Source organism: Vitis vinifera, chromosome 7 (genome assembly GCF_030704535.1).
Source record: "Vitis vinifera cultivar Pinot Noir 40024 chromosome 7, ASM3070453v1".
In the NCBI taxonomy this organism is placed as follows: Eukaryota; Viridiplantae; Streptophyta; class Magnoliopsida; order Vitales; family Vitaceae; genus Vitis; species Vitis vinifera.
In genome coordinates, this window is record NC_081811.1 from 25,627,192 (window position 1) to 25,650,793 (window position 23,602).

The window sequence follows — 23,602 nt, forward strand, 5'->3', positions numbered from 1 at the left end:
TTTCAACTATGACAATGACTAAAGCAGCACTTCAAAATCAAAATGTGAAACTAGCATGCTGAATTATCCATGTTATTTGATTGATTGGATTATTAATTAATCCAATTCAACTGAAGTTGGTAGACTTCACGAGAAGCAGTCAAGTAGTTCACAGTCGCTCCATCATTAATAACTTGAGGACCCATGTATGCAAGTCGTAGTCTTGCATGTTTCTTTCAGACCAGTTAAATTTTGTCTCGATATATCCAAGTGGGTCATAACAGGTAATAATCAAGCATGGAGTGTGTCTCACTCACACATCAAATGATCAAGTGCCGAGTCGATTTATAATTATTTGTAGCATTGATTCAAATCAGGTGCAATCCAACCAGGCCATGCATCTTGCCTTGTGGCACCTCAGATGGGGACTCATCCAGCCCAGATTGAAAGTGATCTTAGTTAAGGATGGCCTACACTTCAATGTTTAGCTTCCTGGGCCCATCGATTTTTTACAGCCTGGAGATTGAATTAAGGTTGCTCTTCAAAACCCTAATACTCATCTGTCCTTCAATGAGTTATAGCTAGCCAACTGTTCATCCAGCCACTTCCTTGAGCAATTTTCCATTTTGGTAGTGCATGCATGCTATTCAAATAACCCTAGACTAGTTCTTATCATGGATTCGCAAATCCATTTAATCGGGAGCAAGAGGCCCTGGCAATATGGGCCCATATAGATCAGTCAGGTTTAGGAGGTTTCCATCAAGTTATAAAGGTTTGGGCCCAGTATTTTTAACTGGGTTATAGACTCACAGTTCCCATATGAAATCTAGGGTGATGCCACAGATGTGGTTCTTGAACGGGGGACACCAAATTCGATGGGTCAGGTGTGTAGCTATATTTATCACAAATGGGTCCAGATCCAGTAGGGGATGGACCCAATGTGTACAAACCCAGCATGTTGATGCACAAAGCATATGTTTCAATGTGGAGTCCCGTGGGAGGCATGCTATAGGCACTGCACCATGTCCTTGCCACTTGCAATAGGTGAAAATATGGTGGTCAGCTGCAAGTCATAGGGCTGACTGAGTTGACTGCTTTGGTCCGTACCCCTCTTGTTGCCCACCTGAAATGATATGGTAGCCCGACATTCAAAAACTTCCATGCTACTCACCCTCCACACCCAATACCCCTAAATTCTCCCTCTCAGGCACACCATGTTACATGCCTCCTAAACACTTGGTCATTTTCAATTGTCATTTTTTTAACTTTGTGGAATAATTCAAACATTTCGGAGTTAATATGGATATGTCAGCAGATAATCTGGAGACAATGATGAAATTGAGTGCAGTCCTGAGCGAAGCATGTCCATGGTTTGTTCAAGACATAGGAAGTTATGTCTTTGATTTAAAATTGGTTGGAAATTCTGCTGTTGTTCTTGAAAGAAAATCGTATAGTACTCTCTGAGACCCTCCAAGGAATTGCTTAATTATTTCATATCAACTCAATGAGACGTTCTATATATTTTTTTAATAAAATAAAATAAATGATTCATATCGTTGTTTTTGAAAAGTATTCAAAGAGGAGAGCGTGTTGCACACGCTTGAATGAGCGGCATTATTAATTAAAAATGGACATGACTCCTGAACCTCTGCAAACGCTTGGAAGATTTTAATATTTTATTACTTTCACACGGTGGGAAGGCAAATTGGGCCAAATGGATCAGTCCGTTCCACCAGAAATTAGATGTGAGTTTGGCCCATGGGCTAGGTTCAGGATGGGCTTGCGTGGGCCTCGAGTTGAGCTGAGCCAAAGATCCTTGCCATGGTATCTAAGAGGCTCAGCCCATAATTAATCCTCGCACGCAGTTCAAACCCAGTGGCCCAGTCTGTCTAAGCCCAACTCACATGGACGACATCGGAATTAATAAGAGGCCTTGAGAACTTGACTTAACGTGGAGGGACTTTTCAGATGTAAACTGGAGTGGAGGCTAATGCCACTAGGCCCTGAGACGTTAGATGAACCAAATCTCATGGACCCTCCAACGCTTCCGCCACCTACTGAAAACATGCATTGCCGAGAGAGACCTGTCAACGGGCAAATCACTTCATTCCTTGTATATCAAGTCCTTTATCCCTCCTTCGACCTACTTCTCCAACCACTTCATCCTCCTCTACTCCAAATGTGGTCGCCTTGCTTGGGCTCGCAAGGCCTTCCAAGACATTTCAGACCCCAATGTCTTTTCATTCAACGCCATCATCGCTGCCTACGCGAAAGAGTCACGCCCACTCATTGCCCACCAGCTGTTCGACCAAATTCCCGAACCAGACCTTGTTTCCTACAACACCCTCATCTCTGCTTATGCTGACTGCGGGGAGACCGCGCCTGCGCTAGGCCTTTTTAGCGGAATGAGAGAGATGGGGCTTGATATGGATGGCTTCACTCTCTCTGCTGTCATCACGGCTTGCTGTGATGATGTTGGTTTGATCGGTCAGTTGCATTCGGTGGCGGTTTCGAGTGGGTTTGATTCTTATGTTTCGGTGAACAATGCGCTTCTCACGTATTATGGCAAGAACGGGGATTTGGATGACGCGAAGCGGGTGTTTTACGGGATGGGTGGGATAAGAGATGAGGTGTCTTGGAATTCTATGATTGTGGCGTATGGGCAACACCAGGAAGGATCAAAAGCGCTGGGATTGTTTCAGGAAATGGTTCGAAGAGGGCTAAATGTTGATATGTTCACTTTGGCGAGTGTTTTGACTGCGTTTACGTGCTTGGAGGATCTTTCCGGTGGCCTTCAATTTCATGGTCAGTTGATTAAAACTGGGTTCCATCAGAATTCCCATGTTGGGAGTGGTTTGATTGATTTATACTCCAAATGTGGAGGTGGTATGTCAGATTGTAGAAAAGTTTTTGAAGAGATTACTGAACCGGATTTGGTTCTTTGGAACACTATGGTTTCTGGCTACTCCCAGAATGAGGAATTCTTAGAAGATGCTCTTGAATGTTTCCGGCAAATGCAAGGGATTGGTTATCGGCCTAATGATTGCAGCTTTGTGTGCGTGATTAGTGCATGCTCCAATTTGTCATCTCCATCTCAGGGAAAACAGATCCATTCTTTGGCACTCAAGTCTGACATACCTTCAAATCGAATTTCAGTGGATAATGCCCTGATTGCAATGTACTCAAAATGTGGAAATCTCCAAGATGCTAGACGGTTATTTGATAGAATGGCGGAGCATAATACGGTCTCTTTAAATTCAATGATAGCGGGTTATGCACAGCATGGGATTGAAATGGAATCATTACATCTTTTCCAGTGGATGCTGGAGAGGCAGATTGCTCCCACAAGTATAACTTTCATTTCTGTCCTTTCTGCATGTGCTCACACCGGAAGGGTTGAGGAAGGTTGGAATTATTTTAATATGATGAAAGAAAAATTCAATATTGAACCCGAAGCAGAACACTATTCATGCATGATTGACCTTCTAGGACGAGCAGGCAAACTGAGCGAAGCTGAGAACTTGATTGCGAGGATGCCCTTTAACCCTGGCTCCATTGGCTGGGCATCATTGCTTGGTGCTTGTAGAACCCATGGGAACATAGAGCTGGCAGTAAAGGCAGCCAACCAGGTTCTTCAGCTAGAACCTTCAAATGCTGCTCCTTATGTCGTGCTTTCGAATATGTACGCGAGTGCAGGCAGATGGGAGGAGGTAGCAACCGTTAGAAAGTTTATGCGAGATAGGGGTGTAAAGAAGAAACCAGGATGCAGTTGGATTGAGGTGAAGAAGAGAATACATGTGTTTGTGGCTGAAGATAGTTCACATCCAATGATAAAGGAAATTTATGAGTTCTTGGAGGAGATGTCAGGGAAGATGAAGCGAGCTGGGTATGTGCCAGATGTGAGATGGGCTTTGGTCAAGGATGATGGAACAAGGGGAGGAGAGAAGGAGATACGGCTAGGGCACCACAGTGAGAAGCTAGCTGTTGCATTTGGGTTGATCTCAACTAAAGATGGGGAACCTGTACTCGTGGTGAAGAACCTTCGAATATGTGGAGATTGTCACAACGCGATCAAATTTATCTCTGCCATAGCTGGGAGGGAGATTACTGTTAGGGATGCTCACAGGTTTCATTGCTTCAAGGAAGGGCAATGCTCTTGTGGGGATTATTGGTGATGGTTTGGCATGTCCGTTTAACTTTTCAAGTCTCTTGAGCCTTGAACGAAGCAAGCAAGGCTATATGACACCTGGGGAAGGCAATGACTCACTGAATTTGGGGATACACCACAGTTCCAGAAATGGCACTGATTGATGGAGAAGCTCATGAAAACCTTGTCAAGAGCGGCTTCTTGTTCCTTATCTACTGGTCGAGTTTGAAACAATCTTGTTCTTTTTTTCCCAGATCAAATAATCCCCACTAGGAAAAGCCCAAGCTGGCTCGCCGGACACTGTTAAAACCCTGATTGATTCTGGCAGGGAGAATTTTTTTTCTTCATTAATAGACACAACATGTACCACCATTTTTATAGTAAAATTGAAGTTGATAGATTTTGTGTTCTTTATAATTCTAACCTCTTGCCACTGGCATCATTGTACTAATTTTATCGACATTTGGGTTTGGTACATTCTTCCCTTGGCTAAGCATCAGCCCTTCCTTACCCTACTTACACGGTTACACCTGAGAAAGAACATTTGGACACTATGGACTATATCATGGTAATTTCAAGGAAAAAAAAAAAGGAACCAGAAGGAGATTAGAATGGATTTGAACTTCCAGATCTTGTAAAGAGCATATCAAGAATACCAAATTTTTTGAGCATTTACTAGGAGAAAAATGTGAGCTAGCTTCCCATCAAATTTCAATTAATAAATATTTGACTATGTTCAGGACATAGAATAGGATGATATGATGAATATCTTGTTCACTAAATTGACTCTGCATAAGCCGTGTTTTTGCTATCCTTTGGATTTGTTGCAAGAACTCCCACGAAGGGTGAAGAACTTTAACTTGATGACTTTTCATCAATCAATGGTATGAGTTGAGGTGAAACACCTGGCATGCTGGCTTGTAAGACTTCTTGGCTGCAGCCTGATCAAACTTTTTGATGGCAGCTTCATTCTCTTCTAAGCTGGTCTGAACAAAATACCGTATCCACCAAGATGAGCTTCGCATTTTTGCCTTCACACAGAAAAAAGGCATTGGGATATGTCATATTTTAATTAAACTGAGGTTTTAGTGATAGAATTCAATGTTACTGACCAGAAACGAACCCCATAATAAAACAAGGCCTGCCAAAAACAAAATTTTCCATACCCTTTTGTCTCACTCCATAATAAACTAATCATCTCAGCAGATGCACTCATGTTTTTTTCAATTTTCAAGCATGAAATGTAACAATGTTACAATTTTTTTTGGACTAATCTTTTGTTTGGTCTCTTTATAAAATTAAATATTCCACTCCGTATCTTCCTGTTGTTATTACCAAGTTGCCATTATTTGATTGTTTTACTGTAAGTTCTAATCATAAAAATTTTGTATGGAACAAGTAAAATTGTACAAGCAGTAGATCGCCACTTACTGGCCGTCCAAATTTGGATAACTCTGCAACTTTAGCTTTCTGTTGACCAGGAAGACCTACACAGAAATTGAAAACAGTGAAAACCCATTAACATTAACCACTTTTTATGTCAATTGAACTTTTAGCGCTAGAAAAATTACAGATGAAGTTTATTTGCCCAAGCAAACAAACTACTGAAGTTCACCCGGAGGAACCTGGGAGATATACAACATGCAATTAAACAATCATTTAGAAATCTATTTATGTCCAACAGGAAAGTCACCTAAACACTAAAGAAGTTTGTATTGCTTCTAAATCGTTGATTGTGATGAAAGGGTAATTATAGGAGTTTCTTTCACCGTCAACTATCAAATCAAAACCAAAGCTAAGAGGCAAGAGAAAATATATGATATCATCTCTATTCACAAAATTACCAACCTAGCAGAGAGAGTGCAATAGCTTATCATCACATCAATTGGGAGGTTACTAAGGTTGCTCATGCATTGACCAAAAAGGATAGCTAGACAGAGAGACCAGAACAGCTTATCATCGCATCAATTGGGAGGTTACCGAAGTTGCTGGTGTATTGGCCAAAAAAGATGTAGCTAGAATGAAATTATTTCCTAAATCATCAAGTAAAACAAAAATTCTACCAAATACGACATATTTATATTTAGCAAATTTTCTATAGCATGACTTTTTTTATAGGTTTTTTTCTTTCTTTCTACTTGGAATTCCCCATCCCACCCCACCCCACCCCAACCCCTTGCCACTAGAGCTAGGCCTCAAGAGCCTCTTATGACGAATATAAATATTTCAGGGAATTACCTGCAAAAATAACAAGACCATCACTGGACACCCTTGCCAAATCAGGAAGAGTCTTGTTCAAGTACTTTGGAGAAAGGTAATCCAATGCATCTGACACAATAACAAGAGAAAATGACTTTGGCCTGTAGGGCATAGGGAACTTGATATCAGCCACACGAACAATGCTTTTACGGACAAGACTCTTGCAGCTCCCATCAGCATCCTCTATGTCATATGGTTCTACACCCCATGCTTCTGTTTCCTCCTCCTTTAACAATTTAGAGACCACTGAACAGGTATCAGGGCCCACATGCAAAACTTTGCGCATGCTGTCACCATATGCTTTCTTTAGAATAGGTATTGCTCTCTGAACTTCTAAGGTGCATGAAAAATCACCTACATGCATTGACATATTTGAGTCTTTCTGCAGGAGATAAATAGTTCCATCCTAATAAAATGAAATTCCAACTACCACTATCATGAAGGTTAAAGATAGTGCTAATGGTTCTTAACCACAAAACATTTACTAGTGCTTTATCCATACCAGTTCAAACCTCATTTTTTTGGCCAGAATTTCAGTAGCAACTTGAGATGGAAATAATATATTACTAAAAAGCTAAAACCGATTAGCATTATGAAATGGCTAAATTAAAAATAAAAACAAAAATGAAAATCTAAGTCTCAAGAACTGGTAGAGGGTTACAGCCTTTATCTATAAAGATAAAGGGTAGGAATATTTCAAGGTGACCAACTCGTTATACTGAATCCACGAGGAAACCATAACAAGGACATAATAATACAAGAAATTATCTTGAATAACATTTTTGGAGTTCAAGTCAAAAGTTAGAATATCCTTTCAATCATTTCCACTATGGAAAAACAATTGTTAGTCTTCTGTATGGCCATTTACAAGAGAAGAAAAGATCCATGGGCAGCAACATTACTGAAGAAATTAGACAAGAAGTCATAGCACTCCATCCTGCAGACTCCTGAACAAGAAATCCAACAAGATGAGAATAAAAGAGCCAAATTTTTTTTACCTTCAACCTTACTAAAAGCTTCCTTGTCACCACCAAATAGACCTGTATTGTGAAAAACAAGATCGAAATCAATTTAAAGAAAGAAAAATGTACAACTGTCTAGAATTTCAAAGCAAGTATGGCAAATCAAGACATGAGAATCATCCTAAGATTAAAAGTGTAATAGTTCATGATGTAGATAGCTATCTATGACAGCAAGAAGCCAAGTTCCCATGACTAGTCCATTGGATTGAAAGAAAAGCAAATACAGACCTGACCCACTATAAGAATAAGCAACAAGAAGGAATGCCCCCTGCATGTTTCAAGAAAAAAGAATCAGAACTTGTATTGTCAACCAGAACCACTTGTGGTGTTTCTCAAAGTGGGGAAATATTTGGGCAACAATAACCAATTAACCATAATCTTTAAATGAAGTAATAACCAATGCTAGAAATTGTCAAAAGGAAAAGGTGAACCAGAGACGAGAAATACCAGAAGGACAAGACCAATGGATAATAAGGGAGAAGAGCGTGATTTTGAATGTAAGGCTCCTGCAAATGGAATGCTTCCACTGTCCACAAAGCGCCGTGAGGGATTTACTTGTCTCCTTGACATGACTACTCTTGTAATACAAAAATCAGCCTAAGGACTTCAAATGGTAAAGATAAATTAGTGCAAAGGAAACAAACAGCATAATATTAGCTTTCCTTTTTCAATAGACATCAGAGAGATAGCCTTAAATTGTTTGCTGATATGGAGCAGATTGTGGAAGAAATCATCCAAACTTTCTCATAATAAAGATGGACACAAGCTCATCAAAATTTAACAAAATTCCCTTATAGCTCACCATTCATACCAAGAAACAGAAGAATGAATTAATGATACACAAAATATGACCAGGAAAAATCAAACAAGCACCATTTATTCTAGTGATACATCTCCTTCCCGTTGCATGCTGTAAAAAAGTGGTGGAAACAACTTTCATTTGATTTAGAAATATAATTTTAAATCTTAAACTATAATTATTCATTATTTTGGATCAGATTGACTGCCAAACTGCCCAACATGAGTATTTCTGTTGGTTGCGTTTTTCACTTTTGGAAACCATAAGCAACCAAACAGCAGATGAAATAAATTAGGGAACTCCCATTTTATGCTAGAAAATTAAAGACAGCAAAGCTAACTAATCAACGTGTAAGCTAACATAATTGAATCATCAGCGTATCCATAATGTATAGCGGCAAGTGTGATTGGCAAACTTCATAATTAAAAATTAAAACAGGCATCAAATTTCTGAAAACAAGCTGGAGAAATCTAATCACATCAGGAAATCCATAACAGAAAAAAGAAAAAGAAAAAGGGGGAGTAGAATATGTATCACACATAGATCCGCGAATTGTTTGCATCACAACATGGATCGAAAATTTAGTTTGTTCCTGAGAAACTAACCTTCGGTTTATTATGAGAAAAAAGCAAGGAAAAGAAAAAGAATGGTTTGCGTCGATTACAATCGGAAACGAAGGAAAAGCAAGGAAAGGAGAAATCAAAATGCGGAAACATAATGAAAATTGGGGGATGGAGGAGTGAAGATTTGTTCACCTGAGAGGAAGAGGAGTGAAGATCCAACAGGGTGCTGGATCTGGATCTGGAATTGGTGTGAGCGTGTGGAGAGTGTTGAGCGGGTGATGCCGAGAGTTGAAATAAGGAGCGAGTTGTATGGCGGGGCACTGTGGCGCATGATAATTCACATTCCACTGGGATGTGCGTGTCGGCGGTGATTTACTTTGAGGGGTACTTTTGTCCTTTACTCATACGTTTCTTGATATGTTAACTAGAGATGAGGGTACAGTTGTTATCAGATTTGTAAATTCCCTTCGTTTTTCCCGGAGCCTTTAATAACCGACATGACATGACTACCAGATCCTGTCTATGTTGATGGGCCGCCGGATTCTTTTTAATTTAATGCAATGATAGGCGAGGGCAAAATTGCACAGCAGAAAATGGAGGCCGATTATAACTATTTTACCATTGTTTTCGTGGTGAAGCCCATTTTTAGTTGGAGGGGCACGGAATGGCATTTCCCAAAGAGTACTACTGATCATTGGCTTGATGGCGGAATAACATCCTGAGTTGCTCAAGCTCTAAGATGGTGTCTGAGATAGCATTAAGCATCAATGGTTCATCTTGTTGGTTGAGCCGGACTAGCATATGAGACATCAAATCTTACTGTGGACCCCGCATTTCGACTGGCTCGAATGCGTTTCCCACTCGATGGCGAAACTCGATTATTTATTTGGAAAAATTGATTTTTATTGATTAAGAAAAATGACTTGGAGTCGCCACTTATTTTTTGTTTTATTTTTAAAGGGTAAACAAAATAAGAAAGAAAAACCCTAAGTGTGACTCCTTATTTTGGAAAAGGTGATCTACGGAAAACCGGATCGGGTTCGGGGGTCAGGTTTCTTATCGGGAAGGTACGGTAAAGACCGTAGCACCCCTCTAAGTCCCTAAAGTCGGGTCTCTACTAATAGAATGAAGCTGACGTGGCAATCAATGAGGAAAACGATGAATACTCAAATCGATCATGCACAATATGAGAAGTAAAGCATGTATAAAGAATAGGCGAAATATGAATAGATGCGCACCCGGGCGGCAAACAGCAACGCGCTATCATGGAACAGGGTTAGTGAATTATGAACAGATATAATTAAGCGCATATCAAGAACAGAGCAAATCAATCATGCCGGGAAAGCCAATCAACTAATCAGTAAATCAATCAAACAATCAATCAATCGTCAATTCACATATGTGGGGCCCCCACCAAAGCCCGTTTATTTTTGCATGAATTAATTCCATAATTTCCATTATTCGGAATTACGGAATTAATTCTTGCTTATTTTTTAAAACATTTTAAAATCATGGAAAATTCGAAAGTGGCTCGCCAAAAAGAAAAAGGCGACCAAATTTTATTGAAAATGGGATTTTGAGTCCTAAAAACTCTAAGGATGAAAGCTTTGGAAACTTGAAGTTATTTAAAAACCGGAATTTAGGAAATTATTTACAAAACGAAGCTTGGAAAAATCTTTTTCAAAATCAAAGAGGATTGGAGAAAATGGAAAACGACACGTGGCCCCTTGGTTGCATGCCAAAGGTGGCCATGCAAAACGGGTCATGCTTGTGGGTCCAGTGCACAAGTGGGATAGCCATCTGTAGGTATCACTGATAGGGGTCTGAAGAAATCATAACCTTTCCTCTCCAACTTCTTCTACATGTAGTCCTTGCTATGCACAACTGACTTACACAAGGCCTGAATTACAGATGGGTCTCTTTCTTTATAAGGGAATCACCAACGTAGCAATGGAGCCCGGGTCCCACATAGGGATTGGTCAGGCAGCTGACCTGCGGAATGTTTAGTCTACTTCCATAGGGTGCTCGTCATATGAGAAGGTAAAGGCAAATGAGCAAGGATGCCATGAATTTCAGGATCATCATTAGTTTCTTCCTTAGGATCAGGTTTGCTACCCTTCAACTCTGAAGTCTTTATTTGATGAATCATCTCCATCGTTGCAGGTATGTCCCCAATCCCGTGTTCATTGATGGAGTATCGCCAGTACTCTCTTGAAGAAATTTTCTTGTCGACATGTTCCCTAGAAACCAAGCCACGAAAATTTCCAAGGAAAACATCATACCCTTGGTCAAGCCACTCCACCAGATTCTATGGCGATAGATTTTACCGAAGACATGAAGAGCGATGACGAAGCCAATAAAGCAAAGACTCATCACAGGCGCCACCATTGGAGTAATCTTCAAGCCATTAATCTAATCTCCCACTTTTTCATTTGGCCCGACGTCTCTGCCACCTCAGCATCAAAATCTGCCCAACTCAATGCCAAAATCTGCCCAGCTCAATGTCCCTGTCATCTGAGCATCTACCTTGCCCAGAACCTTTCTTCCTTTGACTGAGATACACCACCATGTAGTGCATAAAAGTTTGATGGACTATGCACTTACTACCCTGGACTTTGATGTATGCGTAGAAAAGAATTGCTTGGATTGAAGCCTTCAGCTGGGAGCCAGGAATCTGACTTGACTGCTGTAGCTTCTTCATGCTCAAGCATGGAGGTCGATGGTGAGGACCCTTGTTCAGAAACATCCCTAAAGGCATTCCTGAAGACCCTCCTTTGACTGAAACTGCATTTCAATAGTTGTAACTGTGATAGTCTCTACTGAATCTGTATGTCTTCTTGTTAGTGTTGGCCTTGCTTCGGTTCCAGATGGGGACTTGGTCTGCTTGTGATGTGGGCAAGGATGTAGCACCTGGAGCTCCTTGCTGCTGCTACTTTTGGTTCAAATACACACAAATTAGAAGTCACCAAAATCAACCCAGAATACATCGGAATGCCTTGTACTCCAGTTGAAGACTCACTCCATCAGATTGAATACAAAATCCACTCTCATAACATCCTCCCAGTTTGAGTTTCTGACACTGCACTAATTGCAACACCCAGTAACAAGGCTTTCATCACCAATTTCCTCATTGACATGCTCACCTGTTGCAACTTGTAATGCTCACGGAGAAAACCCCTTGAATTGCCCTAAGTGCACTTCTGGGTCGTCTTCAGCAGATACATCAAAGAACTGTTCTTGTGGCTTCCTCTGCCGCCACCATGCAAAACCAATTGCTAGTGCAGCAAACAGTAATGCAGCATCAACAACCCTTCGCCTATCATCCGGGAACGAACGGATAGCATATAGTACCGTCGCAGCCTCTTTCTCCTCTCTACTTTGCTGAAGAAAATATTGCTGCTCGTAGTGGTCACCAAGGCAAACTCCCAGACAGTAGGATCAAAGTATTTTGCTTAAAAAAACACCGGAGTCGAATGTTGGTGCGACTGCAGACCCAGATGGAACTATGGCGAGAGCCAAAGCATTGCTTTCCTCAACACAGTCTCCATTGAAATCACGTGAATTGGGACAGTGCCCAACTACAAGAAACGGGTATGAATATTCGAGGGTGATGAGCCCGGAGATGGGTTTCGGGTGGCCTTTGCATGGTGTGGAAATGGGTATCAAGAAGTGGAGGCAGGGTGTTGAGACTGGGTGAAGTAAATTTCATATGTCGAACCTGAAGAATGGGATGATGATTGGCGAGGTAATTGCATGGGAATGGTGATAAGGTTTATGAGCGATGGGATGGAGATGATTATGACATGTGATGCATGGTGGTATGAGGCATAGTTGATGGGTATAGGACATAACAGAGGTGACCATTATATGAGATATTGGAGGATAGGATGGGTACACGGTGAGATGCGGAAAATAAATGAGGACCATAAGAAAGTCCGCTAATAATGCCATTTTTACCCCTCTCTCAATCTGAAATCAACCCAATGCAGGATGAAACAAAACCATGCTTATGAACTGCACAGCAACATGCAAGCATTGCCATTTCTAATAAATCCCAGGAATGGTCGTGCTTGGCATGGGCACTGCTAACCACAGATGTGTTCTTTCAGGTTCCTGTGCATGAGTGTTTTAGCCACCATGAGATCTAATTCCCCCAACAGATTGATCCCTTTGAAATTGTCACCAGATTACTTTTCAACTGATAGAGCATCATCAAGATCAGTAGCAGTAGAAGAAATAATAGTAAACAAGCACAAACTTCTAGAATCTCTTCTTCTTCTTAGTCTCAAATTCAGGTACATCTCCTTTAAAATATATTGAGTTGTAGTGAACCTCTGCCCAAAACTCAAAGCATTACTCGCTCATCGGTGATTTTTCATAAGGGTGAACCGCTTCCTATTTGCAACATACCATTCTTCACTACTGGAAGCGCAGATCACAGCAATTGGTTGAGCCAGTGGTCATTGAAGAAACTGGAACAGCCTTAATGGAACTAGCAACAATATCACAAATACCGAAGCCATCATGAGGGCCAGATGAGATGTTTCCACTCCTGAACGTGGTCCATGTTATAATCAGCATCAAAACACTCCCTTCTCAACCTTTGAACCCTTTTGAAGTCGCCCAAACCTTGTAGGGTTGACAAATAGCGTCATCAATTCCAACTTTATTTGCAATTCCCACATTTGTACCCACAAACTGCCTGTAACCTCTCCTATCTAATATCATCCTTCTACAATGACTGCAAGACTTGTAGAAGTATATGGACACACTTGGCTCCACCACATAATACCATAGATAAACACCAAAATACAGAGGAGTGCAGAGGGAAAAATTGATAAAACAGAGCAAGAATAGATGAGATGAAAGTGTATTAAGCAAAACCTTTTCTCACAAAGTATCAACAGGCTTACCAGCTGGTGGGAGAAAGAAGGGATTTAAATTAAAGGATACGAGAGTGACCTTCAGACATCACACAATAAATCTGGACTATACTCATGTTATTTCTTCCAACACAAACACAGAAAAATCAGATGGTGATGCAATCATAGCAGGTCCAGGGGATGCTCAGAAATCAATAAAAATGGTCATAGGATATCCGCACACAAATAGCTAAATGATACTCAGCAATACACAGAGGAGAGTGGATAGCAAAAGAACTATAGAAACAGATAAGAAAACTCCCTGGAAATACCTCTCTACCTCCTCTGTTTTGCTCTTCTCAGCCAAAAAATCTCTCCTCTCTCCGGTTCCTCTAAGCTTTCTGAAATCTGCCCTCCTTTCTCAGCTTCCTTCCTGAAGCTCCTCCCAAAAAGAACCAAACAAAAGCTCTCCCCCTCTCTCTGTTCTCTCCTTCTCTCCGTAACTCTCCCTCTCTCTCTGTTCTCTCCTTCTCTAGTTGCTCTCCAGAAATCCTTCTCTCTAACCTCTCCAGCTTGCTCCCCCCCTCTAAGTTCAACTATCCTTCTCTCAAGCTCTCCTCCCACTCTCACCTTTCTCACAAAAGCCACTTTTTCTCAAAACCACCACACCAAAAGCTCCTCTTTTTCTCTAGCTAAACTCCTCTAAGCCTTCCCTCCGTAGCAGCCTAAGCTCCAGGAATCCTCTCCACCTCTTTTCTCTCCGGAAACTTCCTCTGTTTTTTCCCCCCTACCAAAATATCTCCAACCAACTCTGAAAAGCACCCCCCTGGCAGCCACAAGCCTGGTAGCTAGCCCTAACAGACTCACCTCGCTACCTCTCTCCCCCAAAAAAAACCAAACAAAAGCTCCCCCCCAAAAAAAAGATCTTTGTAGTCCCCTCTAAAAGCAACCACCCCTCTTTTGCCGGAGACGCTCCTCTCTTTCCTGCAGCTGGCCTGCTACCCCATAACGGCTTGCAGATCCCCAGCATCCCCCTATTCGTGTTGCTTTCCCATTCGTCCATCAACTCCACTAAGCTGATTCCATAGCAACCAACTAGGAGGCAGCACTTGGCTTTGTAGGAGCCCTCCAGCTGGCAAGTGAGCTGCACAAAATGAGAGAAAAAAATGTGCCCCTAATGGGGGTCTACACTTACCCAAAAAAAGATGTATGTTAAATCTAAATGATCAAAAAGAATATTTGTGTACATGTAACTTATTGAAGGCATAATGCCCACCACTGACTTCTCTGGAACCTTTTAACAACCAGATTTGAATGCAGTAGCAAATTATATGCATCCGGATCCACTGCTGGGAATGGCAACAAGGAAAATATTACATCGAAATAAATGAGAGCTTATACTCAATACATTCTTTTAGGACAAAAATGCCCCATCTTTATCAGCACTTGCATTGAAAAAACAAAACTCCTGATAGATCAGATACCATACAAGTACACACCAACGGGAATTATTAGAAAGAGAATTGAACATCTCCGTCTTGAGTGCCATTCAGCACGGTGCAGACCCATGAGTGATAACTTACTGCAAGACTCTGTTATTATCCTCCAAAATCATTCTCTTCCATGCCAGGCACTTGATGGCAAGAGATATTTAGTAGTGTTAATCTGGATTCTGGAGTTACTGATCATCCCTTTCAACAAGCTTTGGTAAGGTGTTCAAACTAGCCAGGGAGGATCAAAGCGTGCTATCATTCAACAGCCACTCCGACATCTTCTGTATGGGGAGGCCTCCATTTACGATCAAAGTAATTTCTTTCCGGTACCTTCTGGGTCTCTAGCTTCTCATCAATAAGTGCCAACAATTCTTGCAAGCCAACTCCCATTACTGCTGATGTTTTGACATGTGGAATGCACTGAGGTTGAGAGCATGAATCTTTCTCAGTCATCCTCCTATCCTTAAAGGACTCACTTTGTTGATCATCCATAGTCTTCCATCTAGAGGGATTGCCTTGGTCATCTTCACTCCCTTCACCGCCTCTTGACAGCCAACCATCAGAGTAATCACCTTCATGATCATCCATCGTCTCTTGAACATCACCAGAGGACAGTTCTGATACAATATCATTTTCATCATCATCATCAACAGGTTCTGCTGGTAGCTCGGATGGCATATCATCATCCTCTGCTCCTGATAAACTGTCAACCACATCATCCTCACCATTATCTAGATATTTATCAGCGCCCATTTCCTCTTCTTGAAGATCAATCTGAGAATTTCTCAGAATTCAAAAAATATGATGTGGGAAAATTATTATTTAGGGTAGAGGGTAGGGTTGAAGTAAGCAGTACCTTATTCCAGACTTCAAGCATGTTCTGAAGCTTCTCCTCAGATACTCCTATCTGCTGGAGAACTTGCAATACAACTGACCGTTGCTCATCAAGATCTGATGCACTGGAGTCTAGCACATGCTGTGAAGGAGACAAAATAGATCTTATTAAATCTTACCTCACATAGCCAGGAAAGAACCTAGTTCAATTGAAAGATCCCAGCTCAATTGCTAACTCATACATAGAAGATTATTATGGCAAGGGCATGAGGAAACATGTGTAGGAAAAATAAAGAAGAAAAATCATCTGGAAGTTCATCTCTTGGACATTTTTTAATGTCAAATTTGGTTTAGAGCACAACACATTCATCAGCATGAGCGTCTATTCTCGAAACCACCTTGATACTGTTTTTCAATTAACAAAATCTACATGCAACCATATCCCAGAAAAAAGAAAAATAACAAATTTATGCATAGAAAACATGATAATATGTTTTCTATGCATGTTTTGTTGTTTTCTATCAAAAAAAAAAAAAAAAATAGAAAACATGAAAATAGAAAACCCTTCTGGAAAAGGGTTCTCCAGGAAATCCTTTCGATACGCTCTAAGCAACTCATTTCTTGGCCAACATGTAGACTTAGAAAAGAGCAATTACAGATGCCCATGTCTGTTTTCCTTCTAAAGAGTTCTGTGTCCCTTATCTTTTATCTTCGTTTTATGCCACCTTTTTGCATGGTAAAGGGGAGATTGTTGCAAACTTTCTGATTAGTCAAGACATAGCGTCCACAAAGGGAAAAAATGGGCTCCTCATTTGATATTGTGTAACTACGATAAAGTCAAAAGATCAAGATAGTATACAGAACTGAGAAGCAAAATCCTCAAATACAGCAAAAGAAAGGGCAAGAGTCAATTAATACCACTAGTAAGTCTGCTTCCACCACTTCTTCCAAGGTTGCATGAAATGCTTCCACTAACTAGAAAAATAAGTCGTATGTGAATAGCTAAAATAACTGAGAATGATTAATCAAATGAATAAAGCAGTTGCAAGTACTCCCCAGCTACCTGGACAGGCAAATCTGATATAAATCCCACCGTATCACTGAGAAGCACTTTCCTCCTAAACATTAAATGTTCAAACAGATTAGGGGAGGAAGAGTTCTATTATTATCATAAAAAAGTAATAAATGGAACACCATTTCTATAATTTTCCAAACATTACCAACAAAAAAAAAAAAAAAATAGAATTGAGTAGTGATCAAATACCCTGAAGGAAGAATAACACTCCTCAATCTAGGATCCACTGTTGCAAATAATCTGCATAAGGTGAAAATCCACATGGAGATCCAATAATTAGTCTCGTATGGTTGACATGGAACCGACCAGCCGAAAGAGGAAAAAAATTAGAAGTTAATACTCAAATCAAATATTAAGATATGGTATCTAAAAATGAATAACAGATAGCACAGGTAGTTGGAAATACCGATCATCACTAAACAAATCACTCTCTGAGAGAGCACTAACTAATGTAGATTTCCCCTGTAAAAAAAAAGTGGAAACCATGTTATGGTACTTTTATTGTAGCAAGCAAAATGCAATTGCAATAGAATTTTGACCACCTACAGCATTTGTGTACCCAACAATAGCAACAGTGGCCAAACCCTGACCATTTGAACCTCCACGCCTTTTGCGAGAAGCACGTTGCAAAGCTCGTGTACGACGAACTGCTTCAATTTGGGATAACAAATGATTCCGCCGTTCTAAAATTCTAAGATTACAACAGAGTTGGGATATATATGCAGGCAAGTTAGTAAATTGCAAATTTAGACAGCAACCAATGAGTAGCTAATATTTCATCAATTGATTAGAAATATTTCTATCGGCACAAACTACTCATATCCCATGCATAAATAATAATAAACATCAGTGAAGTAAAAAGAAAGCAACTAATCTCCATAACTAACTGTTCTAAGCAATTTTAATCTCCAAATCCGCAGAATCCAATCTGCCAAGTATCACCACAGTGTTATAGAAGTTAAGTGCAGGTATCAGATGCAGGTGTGCCTTTTGTCATGGACTTAGTCTTTTCCTAAGCTCGCGCGGCACTTAGACAAGTCAAACCCTTGATCTTGCTAAGTTAGCCTTACTCCCGATGCTTAGCTTGCTAAGTTAAGATGCTCACAACTTAGAAGCTTTAGAAGACGTAGTAGGCAACTCTTAAAGAATGGAAACTTTTATTGCTCAAAGAAAGCTTTACAAGTGCTTTGGAACTCATTTGCTTGGTGCTTTGGCCAAATGAGGCCCTCACTTATTTATAGGCACCAATGGAACTTTCTAGAACTTTGGAGGGTTCCTTACAACTCAAGAATAATTTAGAACATCCTACACAATTCTATGTACAAGAATATACAAGAGATATTTAGAATTCTCTAAAAAGTCTTGGACTCCTCTCATGCCTTCTACCATAGTGTAGAGATGTATGGACATCTTTAGGCATTTCTAAAACTTTCCACATTCTTCCCATCAATGGCAAGTGTAGGAGTCTCCAAAAGCTTCCTAGGCTCTATATAAACCCCTAGGGAGGCTCATTTGAAGCATCCTATGACACTATGCTCCAATCCAAACCACTCCAAATCCCAAGATATAGAGAACCAGCCAAAAAAGCTTCTAATGGACATGGGTACACGATTACAGAGTAGATACAAATTTATATAAATAATACATGAAGTTAATAACTAAGAAAATAATCAATTTTATATCAGTTAAAAGATATAATTGCAGTACTCCAGGTACAGGATTGATTATCACATTTTATTTTTGTAAGAAATACTTATAAATCAAAATTTCTAACAGCTAAAGAAGTTGATGACCAATTCAACAGATTGTCAATTCTTCTTATGACAAGTCCAGTTGATTTGCATACAGTTCAATGGGGACAAATCCCACTCCCATAAACATCATCACAACCCACCCAAATTCCTCTATACAAGTCAGATTCTGTGAGCGTGTGGTGTGTGTGACACATCCCTTCTTCAATGTGAGAAGCAGCCTGGTCTTACCATCAGAGTACTTTCTACAATTTTGATTGCCAACATCTGTTTCATGCCTTGATTTGTTTTACCTATTAAAAGAATGTATTCTCCAACACCATTTCACTTTCATCTTATAAAATTTTCTCCCCCCATTATAAAGGTTGTGGTTTGCCCACATTGTTCCTGTTAACCCGTCCTACTCTGTTCTTAGCACGACTTCCTTAGTTCTTCTACATCATGCTGAATGCTAAAATACTTGGTTTTTGTTTACATAGGCCCACGTATGTTGGTTAGGTTATCATGACATGTGAGAATTGATGATAGGATCTCGTGCCATTCAAAAAGGTATCCCAGGATCTCATTGATCTAGACTAGCCTATACTTCTCTTTTTATGGGCAATTCCAAAACAGGTTAAACTTCTGGTCTTTCAGGGTTCAATCATCAGATAAGTTATACGAATAGGATTAAATCCATCTGAGGGCACTTTGAGGAGTGAACTTAAATGAATATTCCTTGTAATTCAATCAATTCACCCAACCCAACCTAAACCAAGCTTGACACAATCTTGAAAAGTTAAGCTCCAGTTGACAGGTGCGTAGAGATCAGGATTGGCTGGGAACTTGGGTCAGGGTGAGGCCCTATCTGGTCCAGGCACCCCAATTGCAGGACCAAGTGTTTCTAAGAAGAAGTTTTAAGCTGAAATGGACCAAAGTCACTAAAGCTCTCGCGAATACTTGGATTCACTCAGACCTAAAACCTCATCATGAGGATGTAGCTGAGCTTCCAAAACTCAATTGAATTACTTTGTGATGGAAACCGATACCTCTTACAGTCGACCATAAAGAAAAATGCTAATGACATGAAAGTCATTTGGGAAAAACTGTCAAACATCTGATGTAGCAAACAATTTTGTTCTGACATAGCAGGCAATTGTTTTATGGTCTCATGAACTGAGCATACATAGAGGAACAATCTTTATGTGCACAAAGAAAATAACAACTAAAGCATCTAGGAAACAAGATAATTTTATGAAATACTATGGAACAAACCTTCGTCTTTGAAGCTGAAGTTCAGTTTCTCCTGCACCACTAATAAAACCACGCCCACCGCTTCCTCTCCTGTGATGGACACTCATGGTTGTCAGATTTTGGTCTAGGGATTAGAAAATAATCATATATGCATGTACAGAGAGAAAGTGAGTGAGTGAGAGAGAGAGAAAGAGAGGGCAATATAAATTAATTCTAACTCAGTCTATGTAGCATTTCAATGTTCTAAACTGATAACTCAAGAGCAATAAAGAATTATAAACTAAATCATCCTGAATGTAACAACCTAAGCTGATTTCTTAAGAAACATTTGGAGTCAAATAATACTGCAACCAATGGGTACCAAGCTATTGACATCATACCCAATCAGAAATGAACAATGAGTGGCAAGATAAGATAAGCCTATCAGTAAAAAGAATCTCTTTTTATGAGGCAAAACTTCAGGGAAATTGCATATCTTGATATTTTTGGTCAACTGGAAGATTGAGAGTAACTACACCATGTTTGGACCCAGTTTATTCCACCAAGAAGACAAAGAGTTCAATTTTTGTGTGTTAGTATATGTGTCAACACACTCTTGGTAAAGTCATTGCTATATATTGCCTCCTACTCTTCGCGTCCACACATACTGAATAAATTTATGGTTTAGCACTTTTCTATTGCACTTCTGGCAGTAACTCACCCCCGGGCACTAACTACTTCAGTTTCCCCAGTTGCTCCAAAAGTATAGCGTCCATCAGGACCACGAACACGGACAAGCCTGGTCCTTTTATACATTAGAGCTGCTAGTTCAGCCTGTGAAACCAAAAGGGACCAAAAAAGTTCCCAAGAGATTCATTAAAGCAATTATTTACAACAAGATAAAACTAGAGTGTAATTCTGAAAATGGAATTACAACAATACCTGCAGCTTTGCTTCTTTGGTCTGGGCGTGAGCATTAAATATCTCAATTATCAGGCCCACACGATCCAAAACAGGTTTGCCCCAGGCCCGCTGCCATTTGAAGTTGGAATGTAAGAAAAACAATGTACCATAATCATCTCTTTTCAGAAAGATGCAAGCAAGGCAGTAGCTTTTTCTAACTTGTCCACCAATACATAGAGACAAATTCAATAATCACAACTTGCCTCCAAATTCCGTTGCTGAATCCCGGATAGAATTGTATTTACATAAACAGCGTCAATTTCACCCTGTTAATACCAGAAATAAAGTTTAAGTTCCATGATCATATGCCACAAAATTTCTGCATTGAAATAAAGAATCAAATGACAATTAGGAAATAAAGATCCTTGCCTTAGATTCCACAGCATTAAGATGGCATTTAACTGTATCTACTGTCCCTGGTCCAAAATATGTGTCTGCAATTACAAAATAATAGATACGTCTATACATTAGATACGCTGACCCTAGTTGAATTGCTGTACAGAGTTTAATCAAGTAGAGTTTCATGTTTCTTAGCGGCCGGTTAGCAGCTAATAAGAAATCAACCATTTTAATCCTTTTTCTTTTCCTGCGTTTTCTCAACAACCAAATAAAGAAGCTTTAAATTACACAACGAAACAATTTCAGAAACCGACCTGACCGGTACTTAGAAGATCTAACAGCTGGATTTTGAACAACAACATGTGGGGGCAACCCCTTCTCACAAAGCTCAGTATCGTAATATCCATCTCGCTGTTCTTCGAGGGAATTGGCAAGGTTGATAGCTTCATCGAGCTTCGCCTGCAATAGGGTATCGGGCCGCAGACGAGGTTGGACCACGAACAGCTTCGGAGGGCTTTTCGGGTCTCTGTTGAACAAGGATGCGTCGTTATATGGGTCTTCCTTTTTCTGTAGCAATGGTGTTTGAGAGAATGAGGAAGAGAGGATTGAAATGGGAGGGAATTGGAGATTTGGTGGAATAGAAGATGGGTTCGTAGGTAGTTTCAATGGTGAGTGATATGGTTTCAAGTACAAAGAAGGTTGGGTTATGAAATTTAGGGTTTGGGGGAGAGACCTGAGAGGGCTCAGTAAGAAGGAGATGGTTCTGAACATTTGGGAGTTCTCTATATGGGTTCTGTTTGGTTTGCTCCGTGACAATATGAGATAGGCGCCTTCAGTGACCAGACAGACTACCAAGCACTATGGCCTCGTCCGTTGCCCTGTTATGGGTGTAAAAACGAGTTGTTACTTGTTGGGCCGATTTTTTAAGGAAAAATCAATCCAACCAAAGATTTAAAAAAATTAAATCAAATCAAAGTTATTTAATATCGATTTTATTTAATTTGATTTGGTTTGATTTAGATGATAGATTTAATACAAGTTGGTTTTGATTTTAAATCTAATTTATTTGAAAAATAATTAAAATCAACTTATACTTAAAATTTAAAATTTTTAAACAAAAATATAATAAATGTATTTAAATTAATTTGATCATGAATGAATAATAATAAATTAATTTAAATATAATATGTATACATATATAATAATAATAATAAATATAAAAAAATTCATCAAAATTGAATAATTATAGACCATAGAAAAGAAAAGAAATGTCATACAATGTTAGTTAGGTGGTGTTTATTTTTTTGGCTTTTTGCTGAAAACCATTTAGTTTTAGAATTTAGGTTGTTTGTTTTTTTACTTTTTCATGACTTATTATAAACTTTTTACTAAATAGAAAAAGTCAAAATATATGATTTTTTCTAAATAGAAAAAATAACACAATGGTTTTTTTTACTTTTTAATACTTAATAGAAATAAAATACTATAAAAACAAACAACCTAATATTTAATACTATTAAGTATTAAGGTTCTATTTAGAATTAAGTAAAAAAACAAACACCACCAATGGAATTACGAAATTAATTCATGCAAAAATGAATTGGGCTGTAATGGGGGCCCCACATAGGTGATTTCATGACAGATTGTCTGATTGGTTGATTTATTTGTCATGCATGATTGGTTTACTCTATTCCTTGATATGCGCTTAATTTTACTTATTCATTGTTCACTAACCATGTTTCATGATAGCGCATTGGTGATTGTCGCCCAGGTACGCATCTATTCATATTTTGCTCATTCTCTATACATATTCTAATCCTCATGTTGTGCATGATCGATTTGGATGTTCATTAATTTTCTTATTGACTACCACGTCAGCTTCATCCTATTAGTAGAAACCCGCCTCTAGGGACTTAAAGGGGTGCTACGGTCCATGCCGTACCTTTCCGATAAGTAACCTGACCCCCGAGCCCCCGATCTTCGTAGACCACCTTTTCTAAAACAAGGAGTCACATTTAGGGTTTTTCTTTCTTATTTTGTTTACCCTTTAAAAATAAAACAAAAATAAGTGGTGACTCCAAGTCATTTTTCAAACAATGAATAAAAATCAATTTTTCAAATAAAAATCGAGTTCGTCATCGAGTAGGAAACGCATGAGCACGAAAATGTGGGGTCCACAAAATGGCGACTCCACTGGGGATCTTTTAGAGGGTCAAACTTGAACTTAGAATGAAGCAAACGTGGCAATTGATAGGTCGATCAATGGGTACCTGCCTCGTGATTGCACATTGAGAGTTCTTGATA

The 23,602-nt window shown here is 39.6% G+C and overlaps 3 protein-coding genes across 6 annotated transcripts; 1 reads left to right on the forward strand and 2 right to left on the reverse strand.

Annotated features, from left to right (window-relative positions):
• Window positions 1-1,921: 1,921 nt before the first annotated feature.
• Window positions 1,922-4,543, forward strand: LOC100241399 (pentatricopeptide repeat-containing protein At3g49710). Its single transcript, XM_002268771.5, has one exon. The coding sequence runs from the start codon at window positions 1,995-1,997 to the stop codon at window positions 4,152-4,154; it is 2,160 nt and encodes a 719-aa protein (XP_002268807.2). The 5' UTR covers window positions 1,922-1,994; the 3' UTR covers window positions 4,155-4,543.
• Window positions 4,544-4,772: 229 nt separating this feature from the next.
• LOC100255908 (probable pectin methylesterase CGR2) lies at window positions 4,773-9,140 on the reverse strand. 3 transcript variants are annotated; one of them, XM_059738621.1, is made up of 7 exons: window positions 8,962-9,140; window positions 7,855-7,979; window positions 7,636-7,675; window positions 7,384-7,425; window positions 6,365-6,739; window positions 5,558-5,613; window positions 4,773-5,157 (listed from the first exon to the last, which is right to left on the reverse strand). In XM_059738621.1, exons 1-7 carry the CDS (start codon window positions 9,098-9,100, stop codon window positions 5,005-5,007), a joined length of 930 nt encoding a protein of 309 aa, XP_059594604.1. In that variant the 5' UTR covers window positions 9,101-9,140; the 3' UTR covers window positions 4,773-5,004. The 3 variants fall into 3 exon arrangements, with proteins under 3 accessions (XP_059594604.1, XP_059594606.1, XP_059594605.1); XM_059738623.1 differs by having other exon boundaries at window positions 7,855-8,004; window positions 8,962-9,109; XM_059738622.1 differs by having other exon boundaries at window positions 7,855-8,011; window positions 8,962-9,077.
• Window positions 9,141-14,822: 5,682 nt separating this feature from the next.
• On the reverse strand, window positions 14,823-22,157 carry LOC100260987 (GTP-binding protein At3g49725, chloroplastic). Of its 2 annotated transcripts, XM_010649011.3 has the most exons (13): window positions 21,613-22,156; window positions 21,329-21,393; window positions 21,163-21,225; window positions 20,939-21,028; window positions 20,718-20,830; window positions 20,039-20,107; window positions 17,580-17,724; window positions 17,440-17,495; window positions 17,223-17,273; window positions 17,022-17,076; window positions 16,877-16,933; window positions 15,981-16,100; window positions 14,823-15,898 (listed from the first exon to the last, which is right to left on the reverse strand). In XM_010649011.3, the coding sequence occupies exons 1-13, from the start codon at window positions 22,067-22,069 to the stop codon at window positions 15,380-15,382; spliced, it is 1,860 nt and encodes a 619-aa protein (XP_010647313.1). In that variant the 5' UTR covers window positions 22,070-22,156; the 3' UTR covers window positions 14,823-15,379. The 2 variants fall into 2 exon arrangements, with proteins under 2 accessions (XP_010647313.1, XP_019074173.1); XM_019218628.2 differs by lacking the exons at window positions 17,440-17,495; window positions 17,580-17,724 and having other exon boundaries at window positions 21,613-22,157.
• Window positions 22,158-23,602: the final 1,445 nt, after the last annotated feature.

Excerpts from the sequence above, each read along its gene's own strand:
- LOC100260987 (XM_010649011.3), bottom strand. The coding sequence starts at position 22,069 with ATGTTCAGAACCATCTCCTTCTTACTGAGCCCTCTCAGGTCTCTCCCC. Across the intron at positions 20,831-20,938 it reads CCAAAGAAGCAAAGCTGCAG|GCTGAACTAGCAGCTCTAAT; the intron begins GTATTGTTGTAA and ends TTGGTTTCACAG. Across the intron at positions 20,108-20,717 it reads GAAGTAGTTAGTGCCCGGGG|GAGAGGAAGCGGTGGGCGTG; the intron begins GTGAGTTACTGC and ends TGTCCATCACAG.
- LOC100255908 (XM_059738621.1), bottom strand. The coding sequence starts at position 9,100 with ATGCGCCACAGTGCCCCGCCATACAACTCGCTCCTTATTTCAACTCTC. Across the intron at positions 7,426-7,635 it reads TTATTCTTATAGTGGGTCAG|GTCTATTTGGTGGTGACAAG; the intron begins GTCTGTATTTGC and ends TTCACAATACAG. Across the intron at positions 5,614-6,364 it reads TGGTCTTGTTATTTTTGCAG|GTCTTCCTGGTCAACAGAAA; the intron begins GTAATTCCCTGA and ends ATTTCTGTGTAG.
- LOC100241399 (XM_002268771.5), top strand. The coding sequence starts at position 1,995 with ATGAACCAAATCTCATGGACCCTCCAACGCTTCCGCCACCTACTGAAA.